The 12,815-nt window shown below is 44.5% G+C and overlaps 1 protein-coding gene across 1 annotated transcript in view; it reads right to left on the bottom strand.

The window, feature by feature from the left end:
* Nucleotides 1–7,978, bottom strand: part of LOC114021130 — a 40,304-nt gene extending 32,326 nt beyond the window's left edge. Inside the window, exons 1-5 of the mRNA XM_043533858.1 lie at nucleotides 7,568–7,978; nucleotides 4,861–4,982; nucleotides 4,388–4,439; nucleotides 2,868–2,911; nucleotides 2,087–2,748 (exon numbers count right to left, since the gene is read on the bottom strand). Of these exons, the coding sequence (XP_043389793.1) occupies nucleotides 2,087–2,748; nucleotides 2,868–2,911; nucleotides 4,388–4,439; nucleotides 4,861–4,982; nucleotides 7,568–7,808 (1,121 nt within the window). The 5' untranslated portion in view covers nucleotides 7,809–7,978. The remainder of the gene's footprint in view (nucleotides 1–2,086; nucleotides 2,749–2,867; nucleotides 2,912–4,387; nucleotides 4,440–4,860; nucleotides 4,983–7,567) is intronic.
* Between the last annotated feature and the right edge of the window lie 4,837 nt (nucleotides 7,979–12,815).

Below are 12,815 nucleotides of genomic sequence, written 5' to 3'. Positions count from 1 at the left end.
TCTCAAATAACCGCAGGGATGGTATCTTAAAGCAAAAGGAACAATTTTTTTCAGTGTGTAAAATAAGGCATCAAAAACTTTGGGGACAGTTTGGTATTTCATTTATTCTTTACTCTCTATTAACTGAGGGGGTGAAGGTGGACACACACACTTTATAGGTCTGTAGGCTGAGATAACTCCACATACCAGGGGCTAGTTGCATCCCTCCATTTCACCGCACAAGCTCCCTGTGCACCTGTCTCCCATCCCTCTATTTCAGAGACACAATCCCCCAACCTCCACCCTGCCAGGGGTTGTGTGTGCACCCCATTTCCCCACCTCCCTTACCAGGGTTCTCTGTAGGGTTGCCAATTGTGGTTGGACGTATTCCTGGAAGTTTCATCACATGACATAATCTTTAATGAAAGATTAATCTTTAATTTCTGGAGACTCCAGGACAATCCTGGAGAATCGGCAACCCATGTTCTCTGGTATGGGACAGGTGGGGAAATGTAGAAAGCCTCCCGTTCAAAACCAAAAAATAACTCCTAACTCTAGCTGCAAAACAATGTTTCTCTTTTTAGGTGAAATTCACCCCTCTGCAGAAGCAAGCTGGGAATCACACCCCTAGCTCACTGTGTAGGCTTAGTCTTTGTGTAGCACAAATAGATCCTAGTACATGCATATGGTTATTGCCATATCCAACCTGGCATTTGCACCTTTTGTGGACACAGTTAAAGATTACCAATGAGAATTTGGCCCTTTAGGTCCCACGTGAACAGGAATTGATGAATATTTTAATTTCTTGGTCACAGGACATTTTGTGCATCTGTTTAGGGGGGATGTAAAAAAAGGAGTGCAGAAGATGTTAGAGATTTAACAGTGGGTGGCTTATTGTAAGTAATGGTAATGCAATTATAGTAACAAAGGTAAACAGCAATTTCTATAATTTTATTGCTGTATTCAGGAGCACTCTTCGGCATAGCACGTGGTCCACTTACTACATTTTGTTTCCTGTAATGTTGCAATCCTGTAAAATGAGATTGTGTTTGGATCCCCTTGATTGTGTTTTAAAGACAATCAAGAAGTCTCATCCCTGCTGAGACTAGGCCAGTTTTAAGAAAGGTGGCATCTGTTTTACATCAGCTTCCTTAAACTGGTTGAGCTGTGAAGGAAATCAAGTGGTTGGGGGGTTTTTGGGGGGCGGGGGGGGGGGGAGAGGACTTGTTTGTTTGCGTAAACAAATATTTGCTCTTTAAACACACTTTATTCTACTGAAATGGGATCAATATCCTTGTTGTCTTCGAGTCAGTTCCAGAGAAGCCGCTCCCAATTCTTTGGAAGTCTGCTGCCTGCACACTACATCAAAACTTACATACATTGCTAATTGCCTCACCCATTTTTATTGCCAGCTACTAAAAAAAGTAATTATTCATAGATTGTTTGCAGCCTGGTAAACAATGTTAAGGAGTCTTATTGTTGCAAATCAGTTTCTCTGGAGCATAAAGGAATTGTTTCAGAACAGGTGCCTTTGATTACATTTTCTTCTAGCTGCTCACAATTCAGTCCTTGGCCTTGTTTACACCGGGATGCTGTCCTGATTTCAGTTGTCAGTAGCCAGAAAGTGGGCTAACTACATCTGAGCAAACCTCTAGTGTGGACAGGCAAAGTTACTATCGGCACCGATAGAACTTGGCCCTACCTAAAACCAGGTCCAACTGCACTGATGCAAATTACAGTTTGCACTGCCTTCACTGAGGCTTTGTCTATGCTACAAGTAATACTGCGGGACAGCTGCAGCTGCACTGCTGTAGTGTAGATGCTTGCTATAGCATCGGATGGCTTTTTTCCACTGCTGCGGTACATCTACCCTCTCAAGAGGCAAGGGTGGTGTCTATACCGGAGCTTAGTTTGGCTCAACTATATCTCTTAAGGGAGTGAATTTTTCACATCCTGAGCAACAAAGCTAGGTCAACCTAAGTTTTAGGTGTTGACCAAACCTAAAGGTTTCCACAACACCAGTGGCTGGAATTGGATCAACTTCCCATTGTTGATAAGATTTCAGAAAAGAGAAAGCGATATATTTTATATATAAACAGTCACAGACCTGTTCCCATTTTCATCAGGTGCAAGCAACTTGTCCACTGGGATATTTCTCAGGAGACTCTCCTCCCAGTATAGTTGGAACTGGAAGAAAGAGAGGGCAGAAAGGTCCTGCTGTTCGAAAGAAACAGAGGTTGACTTCAAATGTCCCACATAGTCCTGGGAGGTTGCATCAACTTCCAAGAACTCCTCTGAATGGTGTCCTGGTGGATTATAGCAGAAAGGTCTGTCCTGTGCAGAAGGCTCTGGGAAATGCCCCTGGGGACTGATAAAAGGATGCTGCATCTGCCAGCTGTTCTGTTCCTCATTTTTACTCGGAAATGATATTTCCAGGGCGTCTGGGTGTTGCATTTTTTTATAATTGGGTAAGTAAGAATTCTCCTCTTGTCCACACAGTAGTTGGTGGCAATCAGGAAACGGGCAACACAACTGTGATTTGGTCAGGTTCTGGCTCCTTTCCAGCAGGCTGCCAGCTGGTTGTTTGCTGCCGTTAACTTCCCACCAAGAGGCCTGAATATCAGGGGGAAAGCTGCGCCGGCAGCAAGCTGGCGTAGGGCTCAGAGACTCTAGCTTTGAGTGGCTCTTGTTCAGGTCTTCCTCCAGTACTTCAACCAAGATATCAAGGTCCTCCAAGCCTTTTAGTGCTTGCTCAGAACTTTGCTTTTTCTAAAACACCAAGAAGAAAAACAAAATTCAGTCATCAGGTGTCCTGTTCAGCCTCAGAACCGTAACATGTGATTTCCCTGGAGAGTCAGAAATCTGGAAGCAAAAGGTGTCATGCATACCTGTCTGAGCTGTTTTTCTGAATAAGGGTGAGCTTTTCTTCTTGCTATTGGAAACAAAAGAAAAACATTTGAGTTTAAAAAAAAAGTAAGTAATATTCACTCCAATATTTCTACCCATAGGATACATGGGTGAGAGGAAGTATACGGTGAAAATGCCTGAAGCCTTGTTTATAGCTCAGAGGTGGGCAAACTACGGCCTGCAGGCTGCATCCAGCCCATCAGACCTTTTAATCTGGCCCTCGAGCGCCCTCCGGGGAGCGGGGTTGGGGACTTGCCCCACTCCGATGCTCCAGCTGGGGAGCAGGGTCAGAGGTTTGCCCGACTCCATGCGTGCTGTGGCTCTGCATGCCTCCTGGAAGCAGCGGCATGTCCCCCCTCTGGCTCCTATGCATAGGGGCAGCCAGGGGGCTCCGCACACTGCCCCCGCCCCAAGTGCCGGCTCTGCAGCTCCTATTGGCTGGGAACTGCAGCCATGGGAGCTGCAGAGGTGGTGCCTGCAGATGGGGCAGCATGCAGAGCTGCCTGACTGGTGCCGGGCCTCTGCATAGGAGCCGTAGGGGGGACATGTTGCTGCTTCTGGGAGCTGCTTGAGATAAGCGCCTCCCGGAGCCGGCACCCCTGAGCCCCACCTCGTGCCCCAACCCCTGGCCCCAGCCCTGATCCTCCTCCCACCCTCCAAACCCCTCGGTCCCAGTCCGGAGCACCTTCCTGCATCCCAAGCCCCTCATCCTCAGCCCCACCTCAGAGCCTGCACCTCCAGCCACAGCCCTCAACCCGTCCCGCATCCCAACCCCTTGTCCAGCCCGAAGCCCATCCCACACCCTGAACTCCTAATTTCTGGCCCCACCCCAGAGCCTGCACCCCCAGCCAGAGCCCACACCCCCTCCCGCACCCCAACCCCCCAATTCCTTTAGCATTCATGGCCCACCATACAATTTCCATACCCAGATGTGGCCCTCAGGCCAAAAAAGTTTGCCCACCCCTGTCATAGCAGCATGTCTCTCAGCTTTGCAGCCCTGCTAGAGCTGCAGTGTTGCTGGTGCAACCATAAAGAATTTAAGAAACAAAGCTAATTCTGACAAGGACTTTGGAGTACATGAAGGTGCCCATATTAGTGTGTATTTGTGTGAGCATAGACATACTCTGAAGGTGGATCAGTGTGTGCTTTAAGGGACATTGAGAAAGGTCTTGCTAGATGAATGGAGGGAGCAGAAGAAGAGAAAAGCTCCATAAAACTGGCTGGATCTAAGTCTACAGAGGGTTTTTATTTGTTTGGTTTTTTAAAAGGATACAACTTTGAAATATATAGGACCACAGCATCATCTCAGCATAGCTCTGTCAAAACAAAATAGTTATGCCAGTGTATACCAGCTGAGAATGTGGCCCTATATCCTTAAACAATAGGTAGCCAGTGGAAGTGTCTGAGAGTCTTGTGACACAATTCTTTGTGTACATGTTCTTGTGAGAGGGCATCAACCTATAGGATGAGGAGTTTGCATTCCCCCCAGGGGGTACTTTACCTGTTGTTCCAGAAGATCTTTTAGTTGTAGTTGCCCTTATTGATTGTGTTTCCTAAGGAAACAAGCAAATAAACAAAAATTAGTATATTTTGAGATGGTAACATAACTAGAAAAATTTAACTAGTGCACAGTATGTGACCTGAGCAAAATAATTCTGATACTAACAACTTCTATCTGATACTTTTTTTTGCAGAGCATGGAAACAGTGATCTCTTTTGGACGAGAAAGATCCTTGCTACCATGCTCTTGAAAAAATCTCCACTCTAGTCCCTTAGTAATGTTTGAATTTGGGATGTACAGCACCAGATTGCAGACTTCTACCTCTTCACGTTAAGGAGTAACTCTATTGGATGGAAGCAACACCATGCGGTATCATCTGCACAGTAGCCACAGAGAGAGAACATGTAACATACTTTGCCATCATGTTACACTTTCATATGTGGTGACTTCTCCAAACTCAAGGAGATTCTTACCTTTATGTCACTGGGGTCCATCCCTTTGGAAAGCCGGACTTTTCTCAGCAATTCCCGCACTGGCATTTTTACCCGAACGCCAACATACCGCTTCTGAGGGGGGAAAGTGCTCAGCGTAGAGTCTGGAAAAAAATCAAAATAAGGTACTTGAAAAAGAAATTACCACAAGATAAATGCTACAAGCCATTGTGTGATAGGGAGAGTAGGAGGTAGTTTTGCCCTAAGAGGGTGTGCATAGTTTCAGGTGATTTGTTAGTTGGGGAAAATTCCCACTTTGAGCTATATGTTCTCTGGTTCTGAATTTTCAAGAATTACTCTTATTTAGTATAGATAAACATGTTCTAACAGTTCAGGGGGCTTCTCAACAGGTAGGAGACAATCAATAAAATAAAATAAAAATCTAACTGAAGAGCTTACAACCTGTGGGCATGAATGGAGAGAGAATACATGTGTAAGCAGAGTCTGAATGAGCTTCTGTGGATGAACTGGGGGGAAAGATCTCAGGAGCAGACTATATTGGCACAGAACAGGGATCGGCAACCTTTGGCCCGTGGCCTGCCAGGGGAAGCCACTGGTGGGCTAGGCCGGTTTGTTTACCTGCAGCATCTGCAGGTCAGCTGATCGCTGCTCCTACTGGCCACAGTTCACTGTCTCAGGCCAGTGGGGGCTGTGGGAAGCGACACGGGCCAAGGGATGTGCTGGTTGCCCTTCCTGCAGTCCCCATTGGCCTGGGATGGCAAACCACGGCCAGTGGGAGCTCCGATCGGCTGAACCTGCGGACGCTACAGGTAAACAAACCATCCCGGCCCACCAGTGGCTTTCCCTGTCAGGCCGTGGTCCAAAGGTTGCCAATCCCTGGCATAGACAAATCTAATTTGTCTAGGTGATCAGCAGACAGACTTGCTTTGCCAAAGTAATTAGTTTTGGCTGCTTCAGATTAAAGTTCACTTTAATCTTGAATACAGGGAAAATGAAATGTTATTGTCCTTACTGTATGTCTAAAGGGCAGCAGAACTGCCCTAACTGAGGGATCACCCTCACTTGAACCTCATGTCCTGAGCCATGGGGAGTGATGTGAAAATGAGTGGGAACAAGTGTTCCTCCTCGCTGATGGGGTGGACCTGTTTAAAGAGTCTAAGATACCATTTAACCCTTCTCCTCCAGTGTTGAAAGACAGAGCAGACCAGATGCAATTGAGAATCCTTGGTTCTGCTCAGCAATCGCTAAAGCTGAAGTCACTGATGAGCAGCCTTGGGAGGTTGAACCTTAGACCTGGTGTCGGTACAACGCTGCAGTGAAAAACAATGTAGAGGATGCAGCAGCAAGCTCCCCATTACCCAGTGAAATCACTAAGACCTGAAATCACTAAGAACTGGGCTACATGGCGGGATCTCCGAGCACAGCATCATAGCGGCCTAGGTTCAGGAGGACCCTCATATGTCAAGACTCACTGCGTGGGCTGCTGAAAGCTGAGAGTTTGATAGAGGTGATGCTCACTGGGGCAGTGGTGAGCTGCTGTAGCTCCTAGAGCCCCTCTTTATGGTGCATGTGGAGCTAAAGCAAAAGAGGAGACGCGATTATGATTAAACACCAAGACCATGGTGGCCTAGAATGACAGGGATATATGTGACGCGGGTGATCAGATCCTGTGGTGATAGGAGTAATATATAGATAAATATAACCTGAGGGTTGCACTGCTAAGTTTACCCCATGGACTAGATTTTCAGCTGGACCCAATAATCACTGCTCTACCCTGGCTGGTTATTGCTTCCAGCTGAGAATAGCCAGAATTCAGTAAGCTCTGACTATGCCCCTTTCTGCCCTTGACATGCTACCATATCAGAGGCTACAGGGGATGGGGAGTGACCTGGGAATTGGCTACAAGAACTACAGACTCAGGTCATGTGGTCCTGTTTTTGCTCCCTGTTTAGGAGTTAGAAATATTTTCAGCAGGAGAATAGTGGATACCATGTAACAAAAATTGCACTTATGATAGGAGCTTTGGGATGACTTGTCATTTTTGCTAAAACTTGTGAATCCTTTGGAATTTCTGAATGCTTAGCAGGTGACAGAATACCCATGAATAATATGACCTCACAAGTCAGTTGTTTACTATTCAAACAGCTGTAGAAGTGGGACTAATACCTGCCTCTGGCAGATATTTTAAGGCTTAATTAATTACTTTTGTAAAGCACTTTGACACCCTGGATGAAAGTACTATCAAAGTGCAAAGTTGTTGTTAATTTTATTGTTCTCTTTCAAGCTATTAAATAATAAAAATGCTGGATGATGCATCAATTTACCTGTCCAGGTGCAGTCTTGAAGCTGAAGCATTTGGTAAAGGCAATAATTTATTATACATATTTGTATACAATTCTATATTTATTCGCCAAGTCATATATTACTATTACACGCAGAACCCAGCATAATTAAGAAAATAAATGAGCAGCAAAATGTTACAGGTAAACAAATCATGGAATATTACTACAACAATCTGCAAGACATTGAAGAATTTTTGCCTTTAGGAATAAACCACATCAAAACCAAAAATAAGCTAACTACATAAACTGATCATCTCCATTTGACATTATTACTGCACATACCTAAAATGCCTTGTTCTTACAACAACTTACTGTATTGCTTTGCAAAGAAATGCAGTATTGTCGTACATAATAGTTGAAAGTATGTGAAAAAATTTTAATCTTACCAGTAAGAGCAGACATCTCCTGGATTTTTATTGGGGGAGTATGACAGATCTTGGGACTCACAGCATTAAATTCTGTTAATCCAGAAGCTGGCAAAGATGGGCTCTGTTGAGAATAACTTCTGGGGCTGGCAGTTTCCCCAGGCAAAGGAGATCCTTGGCCTGTGCTATAACCACCAATTTCACTTTCACTGATGTTTTGATTGGTGAGAACTTCAGGACTCATTCTGATTTTTTGCAGCATTTCCACCGTACATGTGAAAAAAAATGCTTACTTGATTTTAAGGAAATATGTAAATCCAAGTTTTACATTGAGAAGTTGATAATAACACAGTCGGTTATTCCCCGGTGCAATTAGCCACTGCTAGCTGAATCCAATTTCCCTATTCTCTTTAAAAGGAAGATATAGAATAACATAAGTTTTCAAATCCCAGCAGCCTGTGGAAACTACTTTTGAGTATTGCGTGGTTCATTACCTCTCTACCTCCTTTATAGTCAGGCATGGTTTGAAAGACGTCACAGCATGACAATACCACACCCTCTTTCTAACAATCTATTGTAGCAACTGAAGACAAAGTGACTTTTCCTAAGAAGTGCTCAGTGGGATTGAGCAGGAAGAGGTGAAAATACAAAACTGAAAAATATGTTTTTTCCAAACATCATAAAGAAAAAATAAACAATGACTGGTTGATTTTAAAAGAATATGGGAGGGAAAAATGGTTTCCTGGGAATTCAGTTAATTTCCTCAAAGGATTAAACTCTGCAAAGAAGAATAAATAAATCTGGCCCTAAATCGAAACAATTTTATTAACACTTTTTATTTATATTTTTTTCTAAAGTTACATAAAAAAACAGCCTTACATGTGTGACATTTAATCCTGAAAAAAGGAGCAAACACTGACACCCCCTTGCTCCCACAAATCCCTTGGGGGAGGGGGGAAACCACAAAGAAACTCTACCCGCTCAGAGTTTTGATTCCATAAAAAGAGACGTGCCAGAGAGTCTATGAAGTCCACTAGGGACTTTGCTATTGCTATTGATTTTACATAGAAGGCGGTCAGATACTGTGACGATGGCTGGTGGTACGAAACCCTGAGATAAACAGATATTCTTTTGAAAGTAACTGTTTTTTTTTCATAAGCAGTAGCATGCTGTCGTGGTTGATCTATGAAAATAAAATGTTATATGTGGCTAATAACATTCCTCAAGTTTTTGACAGAACAGTCAAGTGCAGGAACTAAAATCCATCTTTATTTCTCCAGGGAAGATATTTGAAGATGTATATCTATCTCCAATACTGCAAGTGCAGACCAAGGGGTGAAATGTAGAACAAGCTCATCAAGCCTCAGTAGCTGTTAAACATTCTAGCATGAGCTTCCACAGATAAAGGTGAGGAAAGACCAAACTGAAAATGTGATGCTAAATTGTTTACTTGTGCTTTAGCCAATCAGAAATCAGTCCCTACAACTCAATTATTTGGGGCGGGGGGGGGGGGGGCAAACCAACATATCTTTGTGTCAAGTAGAGAGAAAAGGTGGGTGATGTAATATATTTTATTGGACCAGCTTCTGTTGGTAAAAGAGACAAGCTTTTGAGCTACACAGAGCTTTCCTTCATGTCTGGGAAAGGTACGCAGAGTGTCACAGCTATACAAAAGGCGGAACAGATTGTTTAGCGTAACTGGTTAACACATATTGTAAGGGACCATTCAACATGAAGTGGTCCGCTAACATCTCTGCAGTCATAGGACAAGAATGGGGAAGGGGTTTGTGGGTTACAGATTGTTGAAATAAGCCATAAATCCAGTGTCTTTATTAAGACCATGATATTTAGTTCGAGCAAAGTTATGAATTTAAGCTCCGAGGTTTGACTTTTGAAGGTGTTGTGCAGGTTTCCTTTGAGGACATGGACTAAAAGGACATGTCTTTTATCATTTTTCTGTGTGAGTTCATTCTAGAGGATAGTAATTGCCTGGTTCCACCCACATAGTTGTTATTGGGGCATTTACTGCAGTGGATGAGGTACATCGCATGTGATAGGCATGTGTAGAACCCATTGATCTTGAAAAGGTGTGTTGTGGGGAATATTGTTCATTGTAGCAGTAAAGACATGTCCACAGGTTTTGGATCTGTTGTTCTGGCAGTGTCTGGTGCTGCTTTGAGTTGCTGTGTCCTGGTCTGTGGGGAGCTTGCTTCTGATGATGAGCTTGGAGAGGTTTGGGGGGTTGTTTGAAGGCCAGAAGAGGGGGTTCAGGACAGGGATGCTGGAATGGGGGGGCCAGGAAACCATGGCTCCATCGCTTTTAAAAGTGGGAGGGCTATGCCCTCCCACTTTTTACTGGCTGTAAGGGTGAGCGACAGTGGAGGGGGTTGGAGAAGAGCAAGCAGGGGCAGGGTCTTGAGGGAAGAGGTGGCATGGGAGCGGGGCTTTGGGGGAAGGGGCAGTGTGAGGGTGGGGGCTCAGTGAGAAGGGGCAGCCTGGGAACGGAGCCTCAGAGGGAATGGGTGGCAGGAGGGCAGGGGCTCGGGGGCAAGGGGTAGTGTGGGGATGGGACCATAGTTCAGGTGCCTGTGGGCTCCCCACCACCCAACTTGTAGAGGGCTTCCATTGCTCCTGGTTCAGGAAAGATTTCTTTTAGGATGATCAAAAAGGAAAGGTGTACTTGTGGCACCTTAGAGACTAACCAATTTATTTGAGCATAAGCTTTCGTGAGCTACAGCTCACTTCATCGGATGCATACTGTGGAAAGTATAGACGATCTTTTTATACACACAAAGCATGAAAAAATGGGTGTTTACCACTACAAAAGGTTTTCTCTCTCCCCCCTCCCCCCCCCCCCCACTCTCCTGCTGGTAATAGCTTATCTAAAGTGATCACTCTCCTTACAATGTGTATGATAATCAAGGTGGGCCATTTCCAGCACAAATCCAGGGTTTAACAAGAACGTCTGAGGAGGGGGAGGGGGTGTGTAGGAAAACCCCCCTTGTTTTTTCCTACACCCCCCCCCCCCAGACGTTCTTGTTAAACCCTGGATTTGTGCTGGAAATGGCCCACCTTGATTATCATACACATTGTAAGGAGAGTGATCACTTTAGATAAGCTATTACCAGCAGGAGAGTGGGGGGCGGGGGGGAGAGAAAACCTTTTGTAGTGGTAAACACCCATTTTTTCATGCTTTGTGTGTATAAAAAGATCTTCTATACTTTCCACAGTATGCATCCGATGAAGTGAGCTGTAGCTCACGAAAGCTTATGCTCAAATAAATTGGTTAGTCTCTAAGGTGCCACAAGTACTCCTTTTCTTTTTGCGAATACAGACTAACACGGCTGTTACTCTGAAACCTTTTAGGATGAGGTCCCCATTGAGTATGGGTTGTAAATTAATTATTTAATGATACCCTGTAATTGTTTAATGATACCCCGTGTATCAAGCACACACAGATGGGTTTCAGTCCTTAAGTGTGCTTTAGCCGTGCTCACAACACCTTAGGGATGGGGACACAGAAGTGGCATTATATCTACTTTTCGCTACCTTAAATCCTAAACCAGCTAGGTGCGAGTTTGGTCCTAGCATAAATTACAGTAACCTCCTCTAATCTACACCAGTGAGGTTGGATCCCCAGGAGCTGTTCTGATGGGCGAGGATTGCTGGAACGCCTGGCCTCTCCACCTCATGTTGGGGGAATCCTCAGCTCGCTGGAGCAGTGTAAACATGATTTTTTGCAAATCAGGACTGAGCACTTTGGGCCAGATTCCCAAATGATGTAAATCTGAGTAACTGCATTTACAGCATCTGAGGATCTAGCCTTTTGTGTTTATAACATTAGTACCTAGTTCTTGTACAACATTGCTTTTCACCCATTAAACTCCAAGCTCTTTACAAAAGAAGCATGTATTATTATCCTCATTTTACAGATGAGAAAACTGAGGAACAGTCAGGTAAAGTGTTTTGCTCAAAGCTACACGACAGACCAGTGTCTATTTTACTTGTCTGTTTGCCAGGTAACCCTCAATGTTATATAGAAAGATGGCTCCACAAGTTTGTAACTTGAGAAAGATTAACAAAACAAAGTGAGTGCTGGCTCTCAGATTTCCCCGGTAAGAGTATATTTACAAAAAGATTTCTGTGAGAGAGGGAGGAGCCAAATCACTGTGGTTGATCAACAGAATTATACTGCAGGTAGATTACAAATAGGTAAAACGAAACAGAAAGCGACATGGTCTTGAGCATAGGAGTGCTGGGGGTGCGGCAGCCCACCCCCAGCTTGAAGTGGGTTCCATAATATGCAGGGTTTGCAGTTTTGTTCTATGACTTGCAGCACCCCCACTATACACATTGTTCCAACACCACTAATTGATCACAGAATTATATGCCAGCAACTCCTGTATTTTAATTCCAGTCTTGACAGTGACTCCTCTGTGGCCTAGGGGAAGTCAATTCACTTCTCTCTACCTCCATTTCTGTACAATAGGGATAATAATTCCAACTTCATGGGATATTCAGAATTAATTTGATAATATTTGTAAAGAACTTTGAAGGTGGAGAGATTCAGTGTTGATAAAGAGAGGCTATAGTAATGGCCAGACTCAATCTGAATTCAAATCCCTATTCTGCCTGATTTGGAACAGGGACTTGAATGCGGGTCTTACGCATCCCCCATGAGTGTTCTAACCACCAGCCCTTTGGGTGTTCCAGGGTGGGGCTCTCCCAGTCTCTGCCTTTGGAGCAGTTCTACTTTGCATTAAATAATTAACTATTAATTGGCCAGAGAGAGAGAGAAAGGGAGTGTGTGGTTCTATCGCCTGTTGGGTAGGGCACTGATGTGGGAGAGAGTCCAGTTGAAGTCCTGGCTCCAAGAAATATTGAATTCCGTATTTATAAAAAGAGGAACAGCTGCAAAAGGAGAGAGAAAGAGACTGACCCAGAATACCCAAGAGGTTAGGGCACTCACCTGGCATGCAGGAGACTTGGCTTTAAGTCCTGCTCTAAATCAGGCAGTGGAAGGATTTGAACTTGGGTCTCCCATATCCCAACTGAGGGCCTAATCACTGGCCGATTGAGTATCCTGGAGACACATGCCTGCCTGAATCTGAAAAATTCCAGACCTGCTTCCCTCAGGCTGTCTTTTCCTGTAAGTGTGCCCTGAAGGTTCCACATAGCTGCTTAGTGAGGGGTGGCATCAGAACTCGGGTGGTTTTGCATATGCCTACCTGTGGAAACTTAGGTGCAATGGGGACTTTAGATACCTACA

Source organism: Chelonia mydas, chromosome 22 (assembly GCF_015237465.2).
Source record: "Chelonia mydas isolate rCheMyd1 chromosome 22, rCheMyd1.pri.v2, whole genome shotgun sequence".
Classification (NCBI taxonomy): Eukaryota; Metazoa; Chordata; order Testudines; family Cheloniidae; genus Chelonia; species Chelonia mydas.
This window is presented reverse-complemented; position numbering and strand designations above follow the sequence as displayed.